General features: G+C 39.4%; 1 protein-coding gene across 7 annotated transcripts in view; it reads left to right on the top strand.

Annotated features, from left to right (window-relative positions):
- enox2 (ecto-NOX disulfide-thiol exchanger 2) overlaps positions 1–25,000 on the top strand; it is a 505,472-nt gene that overhangs the window by 218,510 nt on the left and 261,962 nt on the right. For 6 of the 7 annotated variants that reach the window (XM_061891605.1, XM_061891604.1, XM_061891603.1 and 3 more), the window contains one exon: positions 10,733–10,879. In XM_061891605.1, the coding sequence (XP_061747589.1) occupies positions 10,733–10,879 (147 nt within the window). Of the gene's footprint in view, positions 1–7,344; positions 7,568–10,732; positions 10,880–25,000 lie in introns of those variants that run through there. The other variant, XM_061891607.1, reaches the window with a different exon arrangement.

The raw sequence follows: 25,000 nt of genomic DNA, 5'->3' as shown, positions 1-25,000 counted from the left end.
TGGGGGTGAAAATGAAAACAAAATAGAAAAATATTAGAATAAGAATACAAATAAAAAGTAACGATATAACAGTAAATAAGAATATAACAAGAGAAACTAGGCAGTAGTGACCATGTTATGAAAAAAAACACGTAACAATGTATTAAAAGCTCTATCGTCGGCAGAATTTATTTCATTTACAGTATTTCCTTGAATAGCCGCCGGGGCGCTAATTAATTTAAAACCTCTTCTCGCTCCTGCACTTATTCAAGGCATGCGGTAAAAGTAAGCAGGCGCTAAAAGTTTGAAAACCTCTTCTCACCCCTGCGCTTGCCAATTTCATGCAGTAAAAAATTGAGTGTGATAAAAAAAAAATCAAAAAATTCTTCCGCGGCCCGGTGTTTGGGACCTCTGCTCTACAACGTGTCATCGCGGCCACCTTTACACCATGCTGTCTGCGTGCGTGCCGGCCAGAAGCATGCATTTCGCTGCTTCTCACACGAGATTGCAATGCATACTTGTTCAACAGCCATACCGTTTACACTAAAGGTTGCGATATAAACAACTTTAACACTCTTACTAATATGCGCCACACTCTGTGAACCCACACCAAACAAGAATAACAAACACATTTCTGGAGAACATCGGCTCTGTAACACATTATAAACGCAACATAAGAATTACCCATAATGCCATGCATCCATGACTCTCGGCTATATTATACACGCGCCCCAACCCCGCCCACCTCAACTGAGGGTGGGCGGGGGGGTTTCTAATATAGCCAAGAGTCATGGATGCATGGCATTATGGGTAATTCTTATGTTGCGTTTATAATGTGTTACAGAGCCGATGTTCTCCAGAAATGTGTTTGTTATTTTTGTTTGGTGTGGGTTCTCAGAGTGTGGCGCATATTAGTAAGAGTGTTAAAATTGTTTTATATCACAACCATTAGTGTGATCTGTATGGCTGTGGAACAAGACCCCTGGTTTAAACAAAGTAAAAGCAAAAAAAAAACCCTCCTCCGCCATTTTGAAAATGACGGAAGGGGAAGCGTCACTCGTGACGTCACGAATTTGACCCGGCGGTAAAAGTAAGCATGCGCTAATAAATTTGGGGAGCGATTTTGACCCGGCAGTAGATCAAGGCAGGCACATATTACATGGCAGGCGGCTATTCAAGGAAATACGGAAAGTATCTATCGATATCATGCATTTTTAACCAAAATTGAAACCGTCACTTGGTTAAAGAGTGGTGGTTTAAAGTTGAACTATTACTCACTATTGTGTACCACCAATTTGGACTGGAGCTGGATTCTGGAAACAGATGGCGTCTTCTTCCCCTGTCTGTGATGAGAATCAGGCCCACTTGACACAAAACAAACACCGCTTGTTGAATGTGTTCATAGGGCCTATTTGTCACGGTTTGTTGTCTGGGCCGGAACGTGACCCTTTGGCCCCGCAACATTTATTCTTGGTGGAAAAAAAAGCCATTCTGAGTGAATTAACAGCAGAATTGGAAAACACCCTTGGAACATTCTCAGTCCACTCTTGTGTTTTTATTCCTCTGGTCTGGACCTGGGTTGAAATGTGTCCTTTGACCGTTGTTCGTTAGAGAAAAGGTATAGATTGGACTTGTGTAACCTAATGAAAGCCCAATTTTACATCAATAAGTGTTTCTTAGACTTAGACAAACTTTAATGATCCACAAATAAAATTGTTCCACACAGTAGCTCAGTTTCAAAGGAAGGAAAGGGTAAGGATGGAAAACATAATGCAGGTATAAATTAGACTAATAATGTACCATATTATCAATATAAAATATAACATATACACTATAAAATTGCTCAGTGGCCTAGTGGTTAGAGTGTAGAGTGTAGATCATTTTCCACCATTCTTCCAAAAGCGCATTGGTGAGGTCACACACGGATTTTGGTCAAGAAGTCCTGGCTCTCAGTGACCGTTCTAATTCATCCCAAAGGTGTTCTATCAGGTTCTAGTCAGGACTCTGTGCAGGCCAGTCAAGTTTATCCACACCAGACTCTGTCATCCATGTCTTTATGGACCTTAAAGTTAAAAGTAATTAAAGTACCAATGATTGTCACACACATACTAGATGTGGCGAAATTATTCTCTGCATTTGACTGATCACCCACTGGGAGGTGAGGGGAGCAGTGGGCAGCAGCGGTGCCGCGCTTGGGAATCATTTATGGTGATTTAACCCCCAATTCCAACCCTTAATGCTGAGTGCCAAGCAGGGAGGTATTGGGTCCCGTTTTTATAGTCTTTGGTATGACTCGGCCGGGATTTGAACTCACGACCTACCGATCTCAGGGCAGACGCTCTAACCACAAAGCCCCGGAATTTGTCTATGTCCTTGCTTTGTGCACTGGTGCACAGTCATGTTGGAAATGGAAGGGGGCCGCTCCAAACTGTTCCCACAAGGTTGGGAGCAGGGAATTGTCTAAAATGTTTTGGTATCCTGGAGCATTCAAAGTTCCTTTCACTGGAACTAAGGGGCCAAGCCCAACTCCTGAAAAACAACCCCACACCATAATTCCTCCTCCACCAAATTTCACACTCGGCACAATGCAGTCCGAAATGTAGCGTTCTCCTGGCAACCTCCATACCCAGACTGGTCCATCAGATTGCCAGATGGAAAAGCGTGATTCATCACTCCAGAGAACGCGTCTCCACTGCTCTAGAGTCCAGTGGCGACATGCTTTAAACCACTGCATCCCACTCTTTGCATTTGACTTGGTGATGTATGGTTTAGATACAGCTGCTCGGCCTTGGAAACCCATTCCATGAAGCTCTCTGCGTACTGTACGTGGGCTAATTGGAAGGTCACATGAAGTTTGGAGCTCTGTAGCAACTGACTGCGCAGAAAGTCTTTGCACTATGCACTTCAGCATCCGCGCACTCCTCTCTGTCAGTTTATGTGGCCTACCACTTGGTGGCTGAGTTGCTGTTGTTCCCAAACTCTTCCATTTTCTTTTAATAAAGTTGATTTTGGAATATTTAGGAGCGAGGAAACTTCACGAGTGGATATGTTGCACAGGTGGCATCCTGTGACAGTTCCACGCTGGAAATTACTGAGAGCGGCCCATTCTTTCACAAATGTTTGTAGAAACAGCCTAAGTGCTTGATTTTATACACATGTGGCCAGAGGTGGGTAGTAACGCGCTACATTTACGCCGTTACATCTACTTGAGTAACTTTTGGGATAAATTGTACTTCTAAGAGTAGTTTTTATGCAACATAGTTTTACTTTTACTTGAGTATATTTATAGAGAAGAAACACTACTTTTACTCCGCTCCATTTATCTACAATCAGGTCGCTACTCGCTACTTTTTTTTTTTTATCGATCTGTTAATGCACGCTTTGTTTGTTTTGATTTTGTCAGACACACATTCAAAGTAGGATACGCATGCTTGCGTTTCACCAATCACATGCAGTCACTGGTGACGTTGGACCAATAAAACAGAGCCAGGTGGTCACGTGACCGTCACACGTAGAACCCGACATGTTGAAAAACTTATTGGGGTGTTACCGTTTAGTGGTCAACTGTACGGAATATGTACTGTACTGTGCAATCTACTAATAAAAGTTTCAATCTATCAACCAATCAATCAAAAGTGTAAAGGAAAAAAGACACTTTTTATTTCAACCGTACTTCCTGTCAAAAGCCTAAAGACTGATCGAACAGTTCCTGTCTTCACAATAAAAGTGCCGCTCTATCGCGCCTGCGTTAACAAAATAAGAGTCTCCGAAAGCCAGAGCAAACAAGCTAGCAAGCTACGGCGTTTGCCGCCAATGTATTTCTTGTAAAGTGTATAAAAACGAATATGGAAGCTGGACAAATTAGATGCCAAAAACCAACGACTTTCATGATGTATTAGACAGGAAGGAGGAAGTTTTTTTCTCCTCCATTTGAAAACCGGGACGTTATCAGCACTACTGTCTGATTCTAATCAATGCAAGTCATCAGAATCAGGTAATACACCAACTTATATTTTTGTCTTCATTAAAGATAGGAATCTATATGTTAAACATGCATGTATATTCATTAAAACACCTTTAACATGTGAGCAAAAACGGCAAAATAAATAAATGTAAATTATATACTGTATATATAAAGGTATGTATATATATGATATGTGTGTATGTATATGTATATATGAGGTAGATCACCTCGACTTGGTCATTTATTAAGTAATTGATTAACGTTGAAAAACTTATTGGGGTGTTACCATTTAGTGGTCAATTGTAGGGAATATGTACTGTACTGTACAATCTACTAATACATGTTTCAATCAATCAATCAATCAATGGATGCCTACTGAGCCTATGGTGCTGTTAAGTTATTGTGGCTCAATTTGCCTTAATTTTTATTTTATTTTAATGTATTATTATTTATCAATCAATCAATCAATCAATGTTTATTTATATAGCCCTGAATCACTAGTGTCTCAAAGGGCTTTGATATATATAATATATATAATATAATAATATATATATATAATATATATATATAATATTGTTTTAGGGGCTTCACGGTGGCAGAGGGGTTAGTGCATTTGCCTCACAATACGAAGTTCCTGCAGTCCTGGGTTCAAATCCAGGCTCGGGATCTTTCTGTGTGGAGTTTGCATGTTCTCCCCGTGAATGTGTGGGTTCCCTCCGGGTAGTCCGGCTTCCTCCCACTTCCAAAGACATGCACCTGGGGATAGGTTGATTGGCAACACTAAATTGACACTAAATTGGCCCTAGTGTGTGAATGTGAGTGTGAATGTGGTCTGTCTATCTGTGTTGGCCCTGCAATGAGGTGGCAACTTGTCCAGGGTGTACCCCGCCTTCCGCCCGATTGTAGCTGAGATAGGCGCCAGCGCCCCCCGCAACCCCAAAAGGGAATAAGCGGTAGAAAATGGATGGATGGACATTGTTTTAGTTGCTTAAGAGATATTCCTGGCTCTGAATTTGCTCATTGCTATTTTTATGTTTTTGTGCATTATTTGTTGCCGTAATCATTAAACAATCAGGTTACTCATCAGTTACTCAATACTTGAGTAGTTTTTTCACAACATACTTTTTACTTTTACTCAAGTAAATATTTGGGTGACTACTCCTTACTTTTACTTGAGTAATACATCTCTAAAGTAACAGTACTCTCGAGTACAATTTCTGGCTACTCTACCCACCTCTGCCTGCCAAGTGATTAGGACACCTGATTCTCATCATTTGGATGGGTGGCCAAATACTTTTGGTAATATGGTGTATGTAATATTTACATAAATACATATACATTGTAAACAAAGAGAGGTAGCTAACATAGAAGGTGTCAGAATAGTTGAAGACTTACGGTCATTTAAAAACATCTTAATGGCGGCGACAGTTTTGATGTTAAAGGTCTAAAAAAAAATATGACCAATGTCCGGCGGGCTGGATTTAAAACACGTATTTTGCTTCGGTCTCCTTTAGAGATGTGAATACTCGTTCCGCGAGCCGCTGGATCGATCTAAATGTGGTATGGGCTCGGTCGATGTCCGGTTGGAAAGTCGTGAATGGGTTGCTTGTAGATCTGATACAAAATAAACCCATAAATATAGAACAGGGGTCTGGAACCTTTTTGGCTGAGAGAGCCATGAAAGCCAAATATTTGAAAATGTATTTCCGTGAGAGCCATATCACATTTTTCAAAACTAAACACAACTAAATGCATGTATTTTTAAGTAAGACCAACATTTTTAGAGTGTAATAAGTCTCTTATTCTTTTTAATAACATTGTTATTCTGAAGGTACCCAATAATAAATAAAATACTTCTTACCAATAATGCGACTTCTTGAACAGGTGCGGTAGAAAAATGGATGGATGGATTAAAATGCGTGATAATGTTTTATATTTTTAACATTATTTTTAACACAGTGTGGGGCGGTATAGCTCGGTTGCTAGAGCGGCCGTGCCAGCAACTTGAGGGTTGCAGGTTCGATCACCGTTTCCGCCATCCTAGTCACTGCTGTTGTGTCCTCGGGCAAGACACTTTTCCCACCTGCTCCCACTGCCACCCACACTGGTTTGAATGTAAAAATGAGATATTGGGTTTCACTATGTAAAGCGCTTTGAGTCACTAGAAAAAAAGCGCTATATAAATATAATTCACTTCACTACTAGCGGAATTTATTAATTACTTATCGTGTTAAGCAATGTCAGCTAAGATTTATCTGAGAGCCAGATGCAGTCATCAAAAGAGCCACAGGTTCCCTACCCCTGATATAGAAGAATGAAGTGAAGTGAAGTGAATTACATTTATATAGCGCTTTTCTCTAGTGATTCAAAGCTCTTTTTACATAGTGAAACCCAATATCTAAGTCACATTTAAGCCAGTGTTGGTGGTACTGGGAGCAGGTGGGTAAAGTGTCTTGCCCAAGGATGCAACTCTGTAGGAATTTGGGCTGTCAGTTTGTTTACGTATGAAAAAATGCATGAAAAGTATCAATGTTGTTCAAAAAATCTGTTTCAAAAGATCACCAAAAAACTATCTCTAGTTACTGCCGTTGTGTCCTTAGGCAAGACACTTTACCCACCTGCCCCCAGTGTCACCCACACTGGTTTAAATGTAACTTAGATATTGGGTTTCACTATGTAAAAAGAGCTTTGAATCACTGGAGAAAAGCGCTATATAAATATAATTCACCTCACTTCACTTCTATCCTTAATATCTACGGTGACTTAAGATGTTTTATTTTCAAATGCCACCCCTTGTCGGAGAAACCTTGATATTGAAGATGTTCATTTCTGTGATGAAAAAATGTTCCAATAATAACATGGGGGCAGTTTTAGTGAAATAACATTTTTCATAGACAATATATCCAGAAAGAGTTTACAAAAGTTAAGCTAAGGAAAATAAGGACAAGATATGTTACATACACTATTCTTCCCCTAATTAAAGAAATACAATTTTATAAATTATTAATGGAATATACCTTTCAAAGGATTTTTTTGAAACATAATTTGAACATGGAAGTTATATATGTGGAGCTGTAGAACAGTGTTTTTCAACCTTTTTCAACGTTTGGCGAGTCGCTGGATCGATCTATATATGGTATGGATCTGTCGATGCCCGGTTGGAAAGTCGCGAAATGGTCACTTGTAGATCTGATATAAAATATATCCGCTTTATTAATGCGAGATTTCTGCGATGACGTCACACGAGAATACCGTTCTCGTTTGCGAGTGACGACGACAGAGCAACACGGCAGACTGCACCGGAAGTCTACAAAATTATTACACCCGCGAATATTAACTCTACTGTGGGTACCATTTGGAGTTTGTTTAAAAAAAAAAAAAAAAAAAAAAAGAATGCCGAGTTGGAAAAAGTATAGTCAATGGTAACGTGTTTTGAAAGTAGCGGCAGCACGACTAATGTGAGCGCTCACCTGTTGTGACGTCATCGAGACTCCCAAGCCGGCGACGAGGGAGCTAATGATGCTAATGATGCTAATGATGCTAATGCTAACAGAGCTAGCAGCTGACAAGACAAGGACACTCATTTGAAAGACTTCAGCTTTAATTTAGCCACAACTCTGCGAGGTAATCACATTAAATACTACACTCTTAATTAGACATGTACTCAGAGTATATATTAGTATTGTTTTCTAATTGGACCGTGGAAGATTCTGGACTAATGATACTACTTCCGGTATTTTATTTAATGTATTTATTTGTATTAACATTCATATATAATATGCAACATTTTCATACAATCACCAAATAATAATGGGTTGTACTTGTATAGGCGCTTTTCTACCTTCAAGGTACTCAAAGCGCTTTGACACTACTTCCACATTTACCCATTCACACACACATTCACACACTGATGGAGGGAGCTGCCATGCAAGGCGCCAACCAGCACCCATCAGGAGCAAGGGTGAAGTGTCTTGCTCAGGACACAACGGACGTGACAAGGTTGGTTCTAGGTGGGATTTGAACCAGTGACCCTCGGGTTGCGCACGGCCACTCTCCCACTGCGCCACGCCATAATCAAAACAAGTACAGAAACAGTACAAACAGTGTCAGGGGGTTGTAAAAGCAATAAAGTAACTAAAATAGAGTGCAACATATATACATGCAACAAAATGTAGAGCTTTAAACTCACACAAGTTCCATAAATACCGTATTTCCTTGAATTGCCGCCGGGGCGTTTATTAATTTAAAACCTCTTCTCACTCCTGCGCTTACCAAAGGCATGTGGTAAAAGTAAGCATGCGCTGATTATTTTAAAACCTCTTCTCACTCCGGCATTTACCAAAGGTATGCAGTAAAAAATTGAGTGTGATGTAAGCTTGTACCTTAAATCCTACTGAATAGCTCTTACATCTTCTTCCCTTTATGCGATTTCAAATCCGCCTTCTCCATTTTGAAAATGATGACAGGGGAAGTGTCACTCGTGACGTCACGAGTTTGACCAGGCGGTAATACTAAGCATGCGCTAATTATATTGGGAAGCGAGTTTGACCCGGCAGTAATTCAAGGCAGGCGCATACTATATGCCCTGCGGCAATTCAAGGAAATATGGTAAATGTAAAAAAATGTAAAGCCTTAAAGTCACACAAGTTCCATAAATAATCCAAATTTGGAACGAAGCATCATAGTTTTCACAGCATTTTACTTGTTAGAGCAGACCTGGGCAAATTAAGCCCCGGGGGCCACGTTAAGCTTTTCAATCTGGCCCGCCGGACATTTCCGAATAATTTTTTTTAGATCAGCGGTGTCCAAAGTGCGGCCCGGGGGCCATTTGCGGCCCGCAGCTAATTGTTTACCGCCCCGCCACTCATTCAGCAAAAATGGCAAAATTGATAGAATTGAAAAAATAAAAACATTTAGATGAGGTGGCGACTTGTCCAGGGTGTACCCCGCCTTCCGCCCGATTGTGGTTGAGATAGGCGACAGCGCCCCCCGCGACCCCAAAAGGGAATAAGCGGTAGAAAATGGATGGATGGATTTAAAAAAAGAAGTATAATGAGGTAAAATCTAATGAGAAAAAGCGGCAATGTTTACACAAAGCTGCCATGCAGGCAGTTTTTTTTTCCCTTTTGTCTTTTTATTTTTTTTCCAATGCTCAAAAAAAAAGGACAAAAAAATCTATGTTATAATGAATTATTACTTAAAAATGATCACTTTAAAATGTTTTATGTGGAAAAAATATTGCATATGTTCTGTGGTTACCATATAAAAACAAAGTTTTGACAAAAGAGCATTAAAAAAAAAAAATAATAATAGTGCAAACTTAATATCAACAGATATATCGGAAGTTGATCTTGAAATTTAAGTGTTAAAAGTAAAAAAAGAGCTATTTAAAATGCATCACCGGTGTCTCAAAGAGCTGCACGAACCACAACACAAACCACAACGACATCCTCGGTAGAGCCCACATAAGGGCAAGGAAAAACTCACTCAGTGGGACGTCGGTGACAGTGAAAATGATGACTATGAGAAACCTTGGAGAGGACCGCATATGTGGGCAACCACCCTAGGAGAAATAAAGTAACTAAAATAGAATGCATCATATATACATGTAACAAAATGTAAAGCCTTAAACTCACACAAGTTCCATAAATAATCCAAATTTGGAACACAACATCATAGTTTTCACAGCATTTTAATTGTTAGAGCAGACCTGGGCAAATTAAGGCCCGGGGGCCACATGCGGCCCATTAAGCTTTTCAATCTGGCCTGCCGGACATTCCGAAATAATTTTTTGGGATCAGTGGTGTCCAAAGTGCGGCCCGGGGGATATATCAGATTGTAGAGGGGTTTTTTTTACACTTCACGTCCATATTTCACTGTTTGTTGCATTTGGCTTGATTGTAAAGTATGTCGATGGAGAGGGGAGTGTGACGTCCATATGTTGCCAATATTCAGGGTTTTATAGTTCGTAGAAAAATAAAAAATTCCATTCCGTTTTTAAGGCCGTCTGTCATAAAATTTTTAGCAATCATTGGTACTTTCACTTTTTACTTTTTCTCTTTTTTTGGTATTTTCCTGTTGCCGTTTCATGTCTTCCTTCGAGCAATATTTCCCGCATCTACTTTGTTTTAGCAATCAAAATTATTTCAGTTGTTTTAATGCTTCTTTGTGGGGATATTATGGATTGTCATGTCATGTTGGGATGTACGTTATGGACGCCGTCTTTTCTCCACAGTAAGTCTTTGCTGTCGTCCAGCATTCTGTTTTTGTTGACTTTGTAGCCAGTTCAGTTTTAGTTTCTTTCTGCATAACTTTCCTTAAGCTTCAATGCCTTTTCTTAGGGGCACTCACCTTTTGTTTATTTTTGGTTTAAGCATTAGACACACTTTTACTTGCATGCGGCCTCCCGCTGTTTTACAAAGCCATTAGCTACCGGCTGCCACCTACTGACATGGGAGAGTATTACATGGTTACTCTGCCGAGCTCTAGACAGCGCCGACTCAACAAGGGCAAATTATTTGCAGACTATATTTACTGGTTTGCTAAAAATATTTTAACCCAAATAAAATTAGACTATCTCACGGTACACTAGTGGTTGAGAAACACTGCCGTACAACCCTAGTAGAACGTGATTGGATGAATGACCTAACATTGCAAAATGTGCCATTGCTGGTTTATTATAAGGGTGAAGTAACAATATTTGAGTGGTTTTTATTTGCGTGAATGTGATGGTCAAACTTCCCATGTCTTCGTTTCACACCTGCACCTTTTCTCTCTGTCGTCCCGCAGGACTCAATACTCTGCCCTTTGATCCGTCCTCCAACAACGATCCTCTCCACTTCAACAACAACGGCGGCTCGCTGCTGACCGAGTGTCCTCCTTTGGAAAACTCTGCCGAAAACAGCAAGAAGCGGAAGCGAGCCAGCCTGCCTCCAGGTACTGACAGCCACCGTCTCAAATCTCTGAGTCCTCCTGTGTTACACAGAATTGTCAATGTGATGCAGCGCCTGCTCTCTTTTTTTTAATTCCCCCACCCCACACCTTCTTCTCCTGCAACATCACCCCACTGGGGTGGGAATTGTTGCATAATAACATTCTTTGGTGGGGGAAAGAGCAACTTGGCGAGGAGTGGAAGGCTGGGTGTATTCCTAATTAAGTTTTTCCATGTGGCACACATCGATTGTGGTACAGGAAGTGAAGCAGAATCTAGTGTCTAAACTAGGGGTGTCCAAACTTTTTGAATTGGGGGCTACAGTGGGCTAAAAAAGCCCACTGTGTGTAAAGTAACTTTGAAACTTTTCAGTACATATTCCGTACAATTGACCACTAAATGGTAACACCAGAAAACGTTTTTCAACTTGTTTAAAGGCCTACTGAAACCCACTACTACCGACCATGCAGTCTGATAGTTTATATATCAATGATGAAATATTAACATTGCAACACATGCCAATACGGCCGCTTTAGTTTACTAAATTGCAATTTTAAATTCTGCTGAAACGTCGCGGTATGATGACACGTGCGCGCGACGTCACGCATTGTAGAGGACATTTTGTTCCAGCACCGTTCCCAGCTATAAATCGTCTGTTTTCATCGCATAATTCCACAGTATTCTGGAAATCTGTGTTGCTGAATCTTTTGCAATTTGTTCAATGAATAATGGAGACGTCAAAGAAGAAAGCTGTAGGTGGGAAGCAGTTTATTGCGGCCGCCGTTAGCAACACAAACACAGCCGGTGTTTCATTATTTATATTCCCGAAAGATGACGGTGAAGCTTTACTATGGAACAGAGCGGTCAAGCGAACACGGTTGGATTGGACCACACACACAAAGTACAGTGTATTATGCAACGATCATTTCGAAAGATCGTGTTTGGAAGAGGGTCCCTTGCGAAAGGCAGAGATGGGCATCGTCACCACCCGTCGACTGGTGCTGAAGAAAGGTGCGGGGCCGACCTTCAGGTAGTACAGGTACGAACATATAATCTCACTAAAACACTAGTAACACAATAAGAAGATAAGGGATTTTACAGAATTATCCTAGTAAATTTGTCTAATAACATCTGAATCGCTCTAGTCCTTCACTCTCACTTTCCTCATCCACAAATCTTTCATCCTCGCTCAAATTAATGGGGAAATTGTCGCTTTCTCGGTCCGAATCGCTCTCGCTGCTGGTGGCCATGATTGTAAATAATGTGCGGATGTGAGGAGCTCTACAACCTGTGACGTCACGTGCATATCGTCTGCTACTTCCGGTAAAGGCAAGGCTTTTTTGTCAGCACCAAAAGTTGCGAACTTTATCATCGATGTTCTCTACTAAATCCTTTCAGCAAAAATATGGCAATATCGCGAAATGATCAAGTATGACACATAGAATGGACCTGCTATCCCCGTTTAAATAAGAAATCTAATTTCAGTAGGCCTTTTAAGTCGGGGTCCATGTAAATCAATTCATGGTACAAATATATACTATCAGTATAATACAGTCATCACACAAGTTAATCATCAGAGTATATACATTGAATTATTTACATTATTTAAAATTTCGGGGGCGGGGGTTGGATGAGGGTTTGGTTGATGCCAGCACTTCAGTCATCAACAATTGCATCATCAGAGAAATTGACATTTAACAGTGTAGGTCTGACTTAGCAGGATATGTACAGTGAGCAGAGAACATAGTGAGTTCAGATTGCATAGGAACAAGTATATACATTTCATTATTTACATTTGAATATTTACATTTAGTTATTTACAATCCAGAGAGATGGGATGAGGAGGGGGGGAGGGTGTTGGTAAAGGGTTGAAGTTGCCTGGAGGTGTTGTTTTAGTCCGGTTTTGAAGGAGGATAGAGATGCACTTACTTTTACACCTGCTGAGAGAGCATTCCACATTGATGTGGCACAGAAGGAGAATGAGTTAAGACCTACGTTAGATCGGAATCTGGGTTTAACGCGGTTAGTGGATCTCCCTCCTGTGGTTAAGGCGGTCATTTACGTTGAGGAAGTAGTTTGACATGTACTTCGGTATCAGGGAGTTATAGCGGATTTTATAGACCAGGCTCAGTGCAAGTTGCTTTACTCTGTCCTCCACCCTGAACCAGCCCACTTTGGAGAAGTGGGTTGGAGTTAGTTGTAGCGGATTTTATAGACCAGGCTCAGTGCAAGTTGTTTTACTCTGTCCTCCACCCTGAACCAGCCCACTTTGGAGAAGTGGGTTGGAGTGAGGTGTGATCTGGGGTGAAGGTCTAAAAGTAACCTGACTAACTTGTTCTGGGATGTTTGGAGTCTAGATTTGAGAGTTTTGGAGGTGCTGCGGTACCAGGAGGTGCAATCGTATTCAAAAACGGGTTGAAAGAGAGTTCCCGCTAGAATCTTCAAGGTGCTTTTGTTGCCCAAAGTGGAGATTCTGTAGAGAAATCTTGTTCATTGGTTGACCTTTTTGATTACCTTGGTTGCCATTTCATCACAGGAAAGATTAGCCTCTAGAATGGAACCTTGGTAGGTGACTTCATCTTTCCTGGTGATAACAATGTCACCCACCTTTATAGTGAATTCACTGACTTTCTTAAGGTTGATATCGGACCCAAATATGTGTGTATATTAGGGTTGTACTGTATACCTGTATTAGTATATTACTGCGATACTAATGAATCATATTCGGTATTACTCCGCCTCTAAAAAGTACTTGTCCTTAATAATGTTGACAAAATAATAGCATGATAAATGATACAATATGTTACTGCATATGTCATCAGCTAAATTAGGAGCCTTTGCTTGCTTAATTACTACTAAAAGACAGGTTGGCTTTTATGTTCACTTCATATTTAAGGACTAACTTGCAATAAGAAACATGTGTTTAATGTACCCTAAGATTTTTTTGTTAAAAATAAAGCCAATAATGCAACTTTTTGTGGTCCACTTTATTTAGGAAAGTATCAAAAAGTACCGCAAAGTATCAAAATACATGTTGGTACTGGTACCAAAATATTGGTATTAGTACAACACTAATGTTTACGTGTGTGTGTGTGTGTGTGTGTGTGTGTGTGTGTGTGTGTGTACATGTTATTATAATATGATGTGCATATAATTATTTTTAATGGATATATAATAATATAATTGGTTATTAGGAGTGACAACCTTCTTAACGTTTTATAATCAGAAATATTAAACAGCTAATATGCACTAAACATGGGTAAGATTAGAGAGTGTTTTACTTTTTCTCCCCATCATACACTAACTGATATAAATGGGTGTAATTTTGAATTTTGTTATGGTGTTTGCACGTTTTCATAATATCCACAACGTTCAGTGAGCAGTTTGTGTTATGTGTGACCGTGTGTTGTTTTTTTGTTTTTTTTGCGCCATGACTAGGGAAGGTTGTTTGGAACGTGTCATAAAAGTGAATGCTGTATTGTTATTGATCTGATTTACTCGTATTGTCCACAAGATGTCAGCAAATATGTAGCATTCAGAGACCGCCTGGTATTTAAGATTAATTTGAAAGCACTACGCAGTGCGATGCTTTGTTGAACTCATGACTTCGCTAAACGAAAAGCCGTCATTTATTAAAGCATTTTCGGCAACACAAATTCATGCGCATGCGCACGAGCGGTGTTTGGCTTGATAATTATGGCGGACCAACGACACACACTTTGCTGCGGAAATTCCCCCTCGGATTAAATTGAGCCAAGCGCTTGGTTTAACGTCATTTTCCCTCGCTTTTCGCTGTGAGAGCGCAGTGCTGTGTTTGGATGGAGACAGGTGTGGACAATTTTGGAGACTACTAAAAGTATACAGCAGGAGAAAACTGATGTTTTGCAGCAAGCGATGTTGTCACAACTTTAATTTTTTAAATCTTTACTTTGTTTACTGGGATGTTCACTCTTTTATTTAACTGTATCAGTGTTTAAATAACATCAATACTAGCTGTAACGTTTTGTCATCTCATCAAATTGAATGCAGGCGGTTAAGATTGTTTATTAGATGTGTGAGGTATCACTCCGGGTTTTTTTTTTGCTGGCCAAACTGTTGTACTGAACCAGTAGGGAGACGTTGGAGAAGAACAAATCTTGTTTATTAGATTTCATCCTCATTAGACAAACTGCTTTGTATTTTATTTTGATGTCAAAAAGTAAACACCAGGTTTTGTTTACATTGTTTTTTTTTTTTCATGTCACTTAAAAAAAATCATTCATGTGACATCATTTTGTTAATGTGTTATTGTGTATAGTTAATTCCTATACGACATATTTCTGCTCAAAGTTCTAATCGATCCGTCCCGATACATCATCTACACCAGTGGTCACCAACGCGGTGCCCGAGGGCACCAGGTAGCCCGTAAGGACCAGATGAGTCGCCCGCTGGTCTGTTCTAAAAATAGCTCAAATAGCAGCACTTACTAGTGAGCTGCCTCATTTTTTTTAAATGTTGTTAATTTACTAGCAAGCTGGTCTCGCTTTGCTCGACATTTTTAATTCTAAGAGAGACAAAACTCAAATAGAATTTGAAAATCCAAGAAAATATTTTAAAGATTTGGTCTTCACTTGTTTAAATAAATTCATTTATTTTTTTACTTTGCTTCTTATACCTTTCAGAAAGACAATTTTAGAGAAAAAAATACAACCTTAAAAATGATTTTAGGATTTTCAAACACATATATCTTTTTACCTTTTAAATTCCTTCTTCTTCTTTCCTGACAATTTAAATCAATATTCAAGTAAATTATTTTTTTTAATTGTAAAGAATAATAAATACATTTTAATTTAATTCTTCATTTTAGCTTCTGTTTTTTCCACAAAGAATATTTGTGAAATATATCTTCAAACTTATTATGATTAAAATTCAAAAAAATTATTCTGGCAAATCTAGAAAATCTTTAGAATCAAATTGAATCTTATTTCAAGGTCTTTTGAATTTTTTTTAATTTATTTTTGTTCTGGAAAATCTAGAAGAAATAATGGTTTGTCATTGTTAGAAATATAGCTTGGTCCATTTTATTATATATTCTAACAAAATGCAGATTGGATTTTAACCTATTTAAAACATGTCATCAAAATTCTAAAATTAATCTTAATCAGGAAAAATTACTAATAATTTCCATAAATTCTTTTTTTAATCTTTTCAAAAAGATTCAAATTAGCCAGTTTTTCTCTTCTTTTTTTGTTTGAATTTTTAATTTTAAAGAGTCGAAATTGAAGAAAAACTGTTGCAAAATTCAATTTTCATTTTTTTCCTGTTTTCTCCTCTTTTAAACCGTTCAAATAAGTGTTTTTTTTAATCATTTATTCTCTACAAAAAAACCTTCCGTAAAAGGAAAAAAAAAATGTACGACAGAATGACAGACAGAAATATCCATTTTTTTTTTATATATATATAGATTTATTTATTAAAGGTAAATTGAGCAAATTAGATATTGCTGGCATTTTTTTTAAGTGTGTATCGAACTGGTAGTCCTTCGCATTAATCAGTGACCCCTGATCTACATGATGTACATAACTTTAAATAAAAATAAAAATAAATGCTCTATCAAAATGTAAAAATAGAAATAGAGGCATCTTGTAAATGACAAAAGGCTGACAAGTTGATGTTATTGAAGAATAATAAAAAGTAATATCTGTTTATATATAAATATATGGATAACATGTATCCATAGTCTTTTTATGAGACATTACAAATGGCATGATGGTGTTACATTTACACCCCAACACTGCTTTACTTAACAGTCAGTAATCATGATTTCAATATTGATAATAATAATCTTAATTATTACTTTGGCCATTATTGGCAGCCCTAGATCTCATACATGAACACTTTTATATACGTGTGTGAGTGTGAGTGTGTGTGTGTGTGTGTGTGTGTGTGTGTGTGTGTGTGTGTGTGTGTGTGTGTGTGTGTGTGTGTGTGTGTGTGTATGTGTGTGTGTGTGTGTGTGTTAGAGATGCGCGGATAGGCAATTATATGATCCGAAGCCGCATCACAAAAGTCGTCATCCACCCGCCACCCACCCGAACCAACATTTCATTGAAGCCACACCCGCCCGTTGTTATATATCTAATATAGACGATGCAACGCATTAGTGAGGTTAGAAAGTGTAACTCCCTCCAAATAGCACAGACACAATGGCTTTCTTGAACTGATTTATTTGAAGGCTTCCTTTCCCTTCAAATTCACCGTGAAAACTGTAATAAATTAAGCACGTTACAAACGTAAAAATAATAACATGCACAGCATGTGGATCAAACATTTTACCAAGTAAAATACCAACAAATGACAAATACCTTGAGTCGTTGGCCATACCCGGAAGTAACTTCCTTACATCCGTCGACAGACCAAACGAGACACTTCAAAATAAAAGTATGCCCACATACTGTTTCAAAGAGTGCTGTTCGTTTTTCGTATGTGGGTAACAACATTTAACTATTTATAAATGGTTGATTTCTATAGGCTAGTAAGGTAAAGTGTTGTACCTGACAAGTTTTGGCTACCTTGCTTCTGCAGCCTTCATCAGAGGTGTCACGTGATGTTAGCGTGTCGTCGTCTGTGACGTGTTATATGGATTGTACCATCAAGGGTTGTCAGGTACAACACTTTACCTACTAGCCTATATAAATCAACCATTTATAAATACACATCAGTAGGCTAACCTCTTCAACATAACATTTAACTATGTATAATGTAGCGGCTGGCTACGGGGTGTTAGCCAATGACTTTGACTGGGGGGCGGGACTTCCGGGAGAGATAGGGAAGTGACGTTATCGACAGGAAGTGAGAGTTTGCGTTGTCCTGGGAAAAGCGTTAGAGACATGAGAGCTGTTGTGTGGTTGTATTACATCTTGTGCAATAAAGACAAGACAAACGAAGAAGTTTTATGAGCATACATTCCTGGGATTATTACACTATATATTTCCGAATTGGTTCAACCGCCACCCGCCCGAATCTATTTAATATCTATTTTTTCGTCATGTCACCCGCCCGACCCGCGGTTTATCCGCGGTTGTGACCGCAAACCGCGCATCTCTAGTGTGTGTGTGTGTGTGTGTGTGTGTGTGTGTGTATATATATATATACACACACACACACACATATATATATATATATATAACATTCTTCTTTCATACTGCATTCATATATCCTGCCCTTCTAACTTGCCTTGGTGCCCTAAAATATGAGCCCTCCTTTAAGGTAACACTTGCCTTGACCTTAAAAAGTAAAAATTCAAGGCGTGTTAATGGACGTGACGCCAGTAAAACCCATTGCACTAATTGCCCAGGTCTGTGCAACATCCATATAAATTAAATCCATAAAACTTGCATACTTTTTTTTTTTTTTTAGCTCTATTTGTATATCATTGTTCACTTTGTTTTCAATCTATGCCCTTTGCTGCTGTAATGATGTAAATGTGGGATAAACAAAGGGTTATCTTATCTTATGTTATCTGGGTCGATATCACATTGCTGGCGTGCTCGGTGTGAACCCATGCACTGAAAATGCTAAGTGTAAGTATAAAAGTGCACCAATTAGCCTTCAGGTGCTCCGATATGCAGGGCGTGTCCTCCGGCTCGGCAGAGCCCGTCCATCTCCTTGGAGGTCAGCTTGCCGCAGCTCGCCGCTTTTCGCCTGGACCGTCTGTTGTCATGCCGACGCCACCTGCCAATCAACACGGCGGCAACCTTTTAGCTCCCTCGCCCTTGCAGGCGCGCACACACGCTGACCTCGCGTGCGTGTGATTATTTTTCCGTGCGGACGAACAAAAGGTCGCCCCGCCCGCCAATACGTCGGATTAAAGAGACGCTTCTAATTGAAGAGAGCTGATTAATGAAGTGCTTTTGTGAAAAAGACGGTGCTTGAAACTAAACAGGGGGGGTGTTTCTCTTCTGTTTGCTTTGGAGTGTTCATTCACATTCCTTGTAGGGCGATAATTGGATGATGCATCCTATCAGCTGGCTGTAAGTATCCTAGTTATTCAATTGGAGGGCGACAATGAAGCACGGCCACTCTTTTATGAAGGATTTAAGCAGAGTAACGAGCAGTCATTTCAAGTGACAGCGCTGATAGGTTGTTATTTTCCACACAGCGCCAGAACGTAGCCACGCCTCGGTGACGAGAAGGTTGGTGGGCAATGTCAGTGTTGCTCAACTGATTTGTCGTTGAGCAAGTCGTAAATCCAGGCGAGTATTTACACTATCAGCACAACCTTATTTGTTTATTTTTTTTCACTTTGCCTTTGTGATACAAGAACCCAAAGGATGTGTTTATCAATGATCATTCATACGCAACATCAGGCAGCTTTATGTGCTCAGTGCACCAATGCAATTCAAAGTGCTGAATGAAGCTTTACAATGAAGAGGATATGGATATTTACTCGGGCTGTCAGACCTAACGCATGCCGTTCATCACAAGGAATTATGGCCGCAATATATTTGGACCGCACATGCTCCTTTTTGACTTAGACTTCCTTTTTATTGTCATTCAAATTTGAACTTTACAGTACAGATAAGAACGAAATTTCATTGCATTAGCTCGTTGTAGTGCAGGATGAAAGAGGAATAAGGTGCAGATATGAATGAATAGATTACTGTACAGATAAATATATTGCACTTTTGCATATGCATCCACGTTTATGGATGTATATTATATTGTCTTTACATTCCAGCTAGGGCTGGGCGATATGGCCTTTTTTTAATATCTCGATATTTTTAGGCCATATCGCGATATACTATATATATTACAATATATTGCCTTGGCTTTGAATGAACACTTGATGCATATAATCACAGCAGTATGATGATTCTATGTGTCTACATTAAAACATTCTTCTTTCATACTGCATTCATATATGCTACTTTTAAACTTTCATGCAGAGAGGGAAATCACAACTAAGTCAATTTACCAAAACTGTATTTATTAAAGTTATTAAGCAGTGGCACAAACATTCATGTCATTTCCAAAACAGAAAGTGCAAGATTGTCAGAGACATTTTAAGTGTCAAATAAAAATGAGCTGTATAATATGAAATCAAATAGTATTCGTCCTTCACTGTGTGGTAGGTTACTACACACGTTATTACATTTTCTTCATTTTTTAGCAAGTGACTTTTCAAATGATGCTACATATTAGCAGTAATGCTACTTTTTATAGCAACGCTTTTTCCCCACACTTGACAAATTACAGCTGTATGTTCGACATATTCCCACTTGAAGCCGAACCACCGCCAGACGATGGACCCCCTGCTGTTTTCATTGGGAATTAAGTCTTCCTTCATTTGTTACCAGATCCGCACATTCTTTCTCTCGTATTACGACTCGTACGGCTACGTTAGCATCACAGGTAACGTTACCCAGTCTGCTACCTCTCTGCTGGGCGAGGGCGTATACGTATGTGACGTATGACATGACGTTTGTAAGTTTGTGCGCCTGCTTGTTTGTGAGAAGGAGAGACAAGAAGGAGTGAGAAGAGCCTGTAGTGTAATGCCCGCAGCTAAAAGCAACTGCGTCACAACGTATACTCGAATATAACGATATAGTCATTTTCTATATCGCACAGAGACAAACCCGCGATATATCGCCCAGCCCTAATTCCAGCCAGTTAATCTGTCTTGGGGGGGAATTGAGGGAATTATTATGATGCGTTCAAGAGTCTTATGGCCTGAGGGAAAAAGCTATTACAGAACCTGGAGGTTCTGCTACGGAGACTGTAGAACCTCTTTCTAGAGTCCAGCAGTGAAAACAGTCCTTGGTAGGGATGGGAGGAGTCTCTTGAGATTTTCCAAGCCCTGGTCAGGCAGCGGCTTTTTGCAATCTCCTGGATAGGAGGAAGAGGAGTCCTGATGATCTTTCCTTTGTCCACACCACTCTCTGCAGAAACTTTTAGTCTGAGGCACTGCAGGCTCCAGTCCTGTCAGAGATGCAGTTGGTCAGTAGGCTCTCTATGGTACCTCTGTAGAAAGTGGTGAGGGAGCTGTGCTCTTTTCACCCGACGCAAAAAGTGCATGCGCTGGGGAGCTCTTTTTACAATGTGTAGGTCATATTGTCAGTTATCTGCACTCCCAGGAACTTGGTGCTGCTTACCATCTCCACTGCTCTACCGTTGATGAAAAGTGGAGCATTCTCTGAACTTAATGGCGACTTAAAAGGCAGCATGCTTGTTATACGCTCCCTGATCAGGTCAACGCGTACGCCGGATGAGGAAAGAGACTCCCACTGCCGTGTTTAAGGGCAAAATTTGCTTCGAAATACACTCCAATGAAATTTTATTTAAAAAAAAAACGTTATCTGCAAACAAGAAGAGGCAATTCCTGAAGGAATTGCATGTGAATGCTCCAATGCAGAAGTTGGGCTGATTTTTTGGGAGAATTGTTGAAGTTGTTGAACAGACTGAATATTTTGAAGTTGGAACAGTTTGAATCAGATTAAAAATATAGGAATTGTGGAACTTGGAAGAATGTCCCAAAATTTGGGGAAAAGCGTAAAAAAAAATTTAAATGGTAAAAAACTTGAATGGTGTGAATGGGTTGGTGTTGACATTTTTCAAATCAGTCGAGAAATGTTGAAGTACCAACATGTTGTATTGAGAAATGGTATTACGGAATTCTGGGTAAAACGGGAACTTTTCCAGTTCAAAAACAATTTTGTTTTTTGCCCTGATTCATAGGAATGTTTTAACGGTGGAGCGGTTGAAAAATGTGGGATGAGTAGTCCCCAGAAAAAAGGGTGGAAATAGGGTTTTTAAAAACAGGAATTCTGGAAAATCCTTTATTTATTTATTTTTTCACTTGAAAAGGTTAGTTTGAATTTCCAGAAGAGTGGAATGCGTTGAAGATGGAATGGTTTGAATTTAAAAATAGTACCGTCATTATTTGTATGGTAACATTTTGACAACTGAGCAGCCATTTTTTTTTTTACAGAAAAACCTGTTGTTGTTTTTTACAGTGCATTATTGTGAATTAATATTAACAGTACCAATGTTATTTTTACCGCAAAATTATTGTGACGGAGCTGATCCTTTTTTACCGTAAAATCTGTGTTCCCTGTTTTTCAATGATTGTGCAGCTCTAAAGAGGTCAGTATAAATGTGTATTAAAGTTGGCCGCCACAAAATTACATAAAGGGCCAAATTTGGGCATCCCTAACTTTGAGTATAAACACTTTGTTAAAAAGACTAATAGCAAATATTACTTGCTGGCTAAGGCAACACACCGTAGTCAAGACACTACTGGCATCTAGGGCTGGGCAATATGGCCTTTTATTAATATCTCAATATTTTTAGGCCATATCAATTAGCCGCATCGTTTTAAAGGCTGCAGGGTTCAAAGAGTAGGAAAAAAGTAGCGGCTTATAGTCCGGAATTAACTGTTGTTCAACTCAGAGTTAAAAAATGTATTTCAAGAGGAAGCACATTTTTTATTTTATTTAATTTTTTTATTTTGTATTAATCAATCCAACAAAAATAATATACAATATTAATACAATTCGAAAACCCAGCAACAATCAGAATAGCCATGAACAGAGCAATTAAGAGGACACACAAAATGACACAAAACAAACCAAAGTAGTCAAACAAAAATGAATAATATCTATAACAGTATCAATATTAATAAGAATTCCAACATAGCAGTGATTAGAAATACCTCATTGACATTATCCATCCATCCATTTTCTACCGCTTATTCCCTCTCGGGGTTGCGGGGGGCGCTGGCGCCTATCTCAGCTACGATCGGGTGGAAGGCGGGGTACACCCTGGACAAGTCACCACCTCATCGCAGGGCCAACACAGATAGACAGACAACAGTCACCCTCACATTCACACACTAGGGCCAATTTAGTGTTGCCAATCAACCTATCCCCAGGTGCGTGTCTTTGGAGGTGGGAGGAAGCCGGAGTACCCGGAGGGAACCCACGCATTCACGGGGAGAACATGCAAACTCCACACAGAAAGATCCCGAGCCTGGATTTGAACCCAGGACTGCAGGTCCTTCGTATTGTGAGGCAGACGCACTAACCCCTCTGCCACCGTGAAGCCCTCATTGACATTATCTTCATAGCCATTTGTAAAATAAAAATAAAAAACATTTGAAACACTCATTATCTAAACTAAAATCAGTTTCTTCTACTGATATCATTTCCATAGCTTGTGTATACCACTCCGTATGAGTTGGACTATCAACATCTATCCATATTTGTAATAGTACCCTTTTTGTCATGATGCATATTGAAAGAAATGCATTAATACAAAAAAAAACAACTAACAAACAAAGCAAAAAAGAGGCACTGACCCAGAAATGGGCATAATGTGCGCTATGGTAGTAAACATTTGTTTAAACGTTGCATCACAGTTCCTTTCAGCGTGGCCCTCGGAGGACTTGACAACTGAAAAGATGTTTCCCCGCAACCATGCTTGCACATCTTCACTGAAATTTTGCAATATTTGCTGCGATTGCATCATGGTTTATTCTACTTCAACTCTCTCTGGACTTTAAAAAAAAAAAAAAATGTAATAAATTCCCCGATGGGGAAAAAAGTTTTCCCCGCCCATGCATTTGGATGTTTGAGGCCCCGTCTACAGGTTATACAGGGTAAATCCCACCTAACCTTATCCTGGTCCACGCACACACACACACACACACACACACACACACACACACACACACACACACACACACACACACACACACACACACATACACACACACACACACATACACACACAATAGTCGTTTAGGACTCCCTCCCCGTCTCGGTCCGCCGGCGCAACGCGACCTCGTACGCATGCGCGGAAAATGCGCACGTCATAGTAACCTCCAGTGTTGCTTTGTGTGCAAGTACTTAAATGTAACTTTCCTGAACAATATCCGGTAGGAGTGTGGTAAAAAAATCGATTCAAATACGAATCGCGATTCTGACATTGTGCGATTCAGAATCGACTCTCATTTTTAGAAAAATCGATTTTTTTTTTTTTTTATCAATCCCAACAAAACCACTACACAGCAATACTATAACAATGCAATCCAATTCCAAAACCAAACCTGACCCAGCAACACTCAGAACTGCAATAAACAGAGCAATTGAGAGGAGACACAAACACGACACAGAACAAACCAAAAGTAGTGAAACAAAAATGAATATTATCAACAACAGTATCAATATTAGTTATAATTTCAGCATAGCAGTGATTAAAAATCCCTCATTGACATTATCATTAGACATTTATAAAAATAAAAAAAAAAAGAACAATAGTGTGACAGTGGCTTACACTTGCATCGCATCTCATAAATAAATAAATGATAAATGGGTTGTACTTGTATAGCGCTTTTCTACCTTCAAGGTACTCAAAGCGCTTTGACACTACTTCCACATTTACCCATTCACACACACATTCACACACTGATGGAGGGAGCTGCCATGCACCCATCAGGAGCAAGGGTGAAGTGTCTTGCTCAGGACACAACGGACGTGACGAGGTTGGTACTAGGTGGGGATTGAACCATGGACCCTCGGGTTGCGCACGGCCACTCTCCCACTGCGCCACGCCGTCCCATAAGCTTGACAACACACTGTGTCCAATGTTTTCACAAAGATAAAATAAGTTATATTTTTGGTTTGTTTAATAGTTAAAACAAATTTACATTGTTGTAATCAGTTGATAAAACATTGTCCTTTACAATTATAAAAGTTTTTTTCTTTAAAATCCACTACTCTGCTAGCATGTCAGCAGACTGGGGTAGATCCTGCTGAAATCCTATGTATTGAATGAATACAAAATCGTTTTGAATCAGAAAAATATAGTTTTTAAATCAAGAATCGCGTTGAATCGAAAAAATCGTTATATAATCGAATCGCGACCCCAAGAATCGATATTGAATCGAATCGTGGGACACCCAAAGATTCACAGCCCTAATATCCAGTGTTGTGGTGTTTCAATTAACAGGAATTCAGTGTGGGGCCCTATTGTAGTGAATCACACCTGAGTCATCATAAATTAATCAAATCTTTATTGGACATGTGACATGTGGCATAGAACATTTGACAACAATGAATGTAGGGATGTAGATATCAGGACGCTCC

This window comes from Nerophis ophidion, linkage group LG29 (assembly GCF_033978795.1).
Source record: "Nerophis ophidion isolate RoL-2023_Sa linkage group LG29, RoL_Noph_v1.0, whole genome shotgun sequence".
Lineage (NCBI taxonomy): Eukaryota > Metazoa > Chordata > Actinopteri > Syngnathiformes > Syngnathidae > Nerophis > Nerophis ophidion.
Note: the sequence above shows the minus strand (reverse complement) of the source record. Positions and strands in the feature narration are given on the sequence as shown.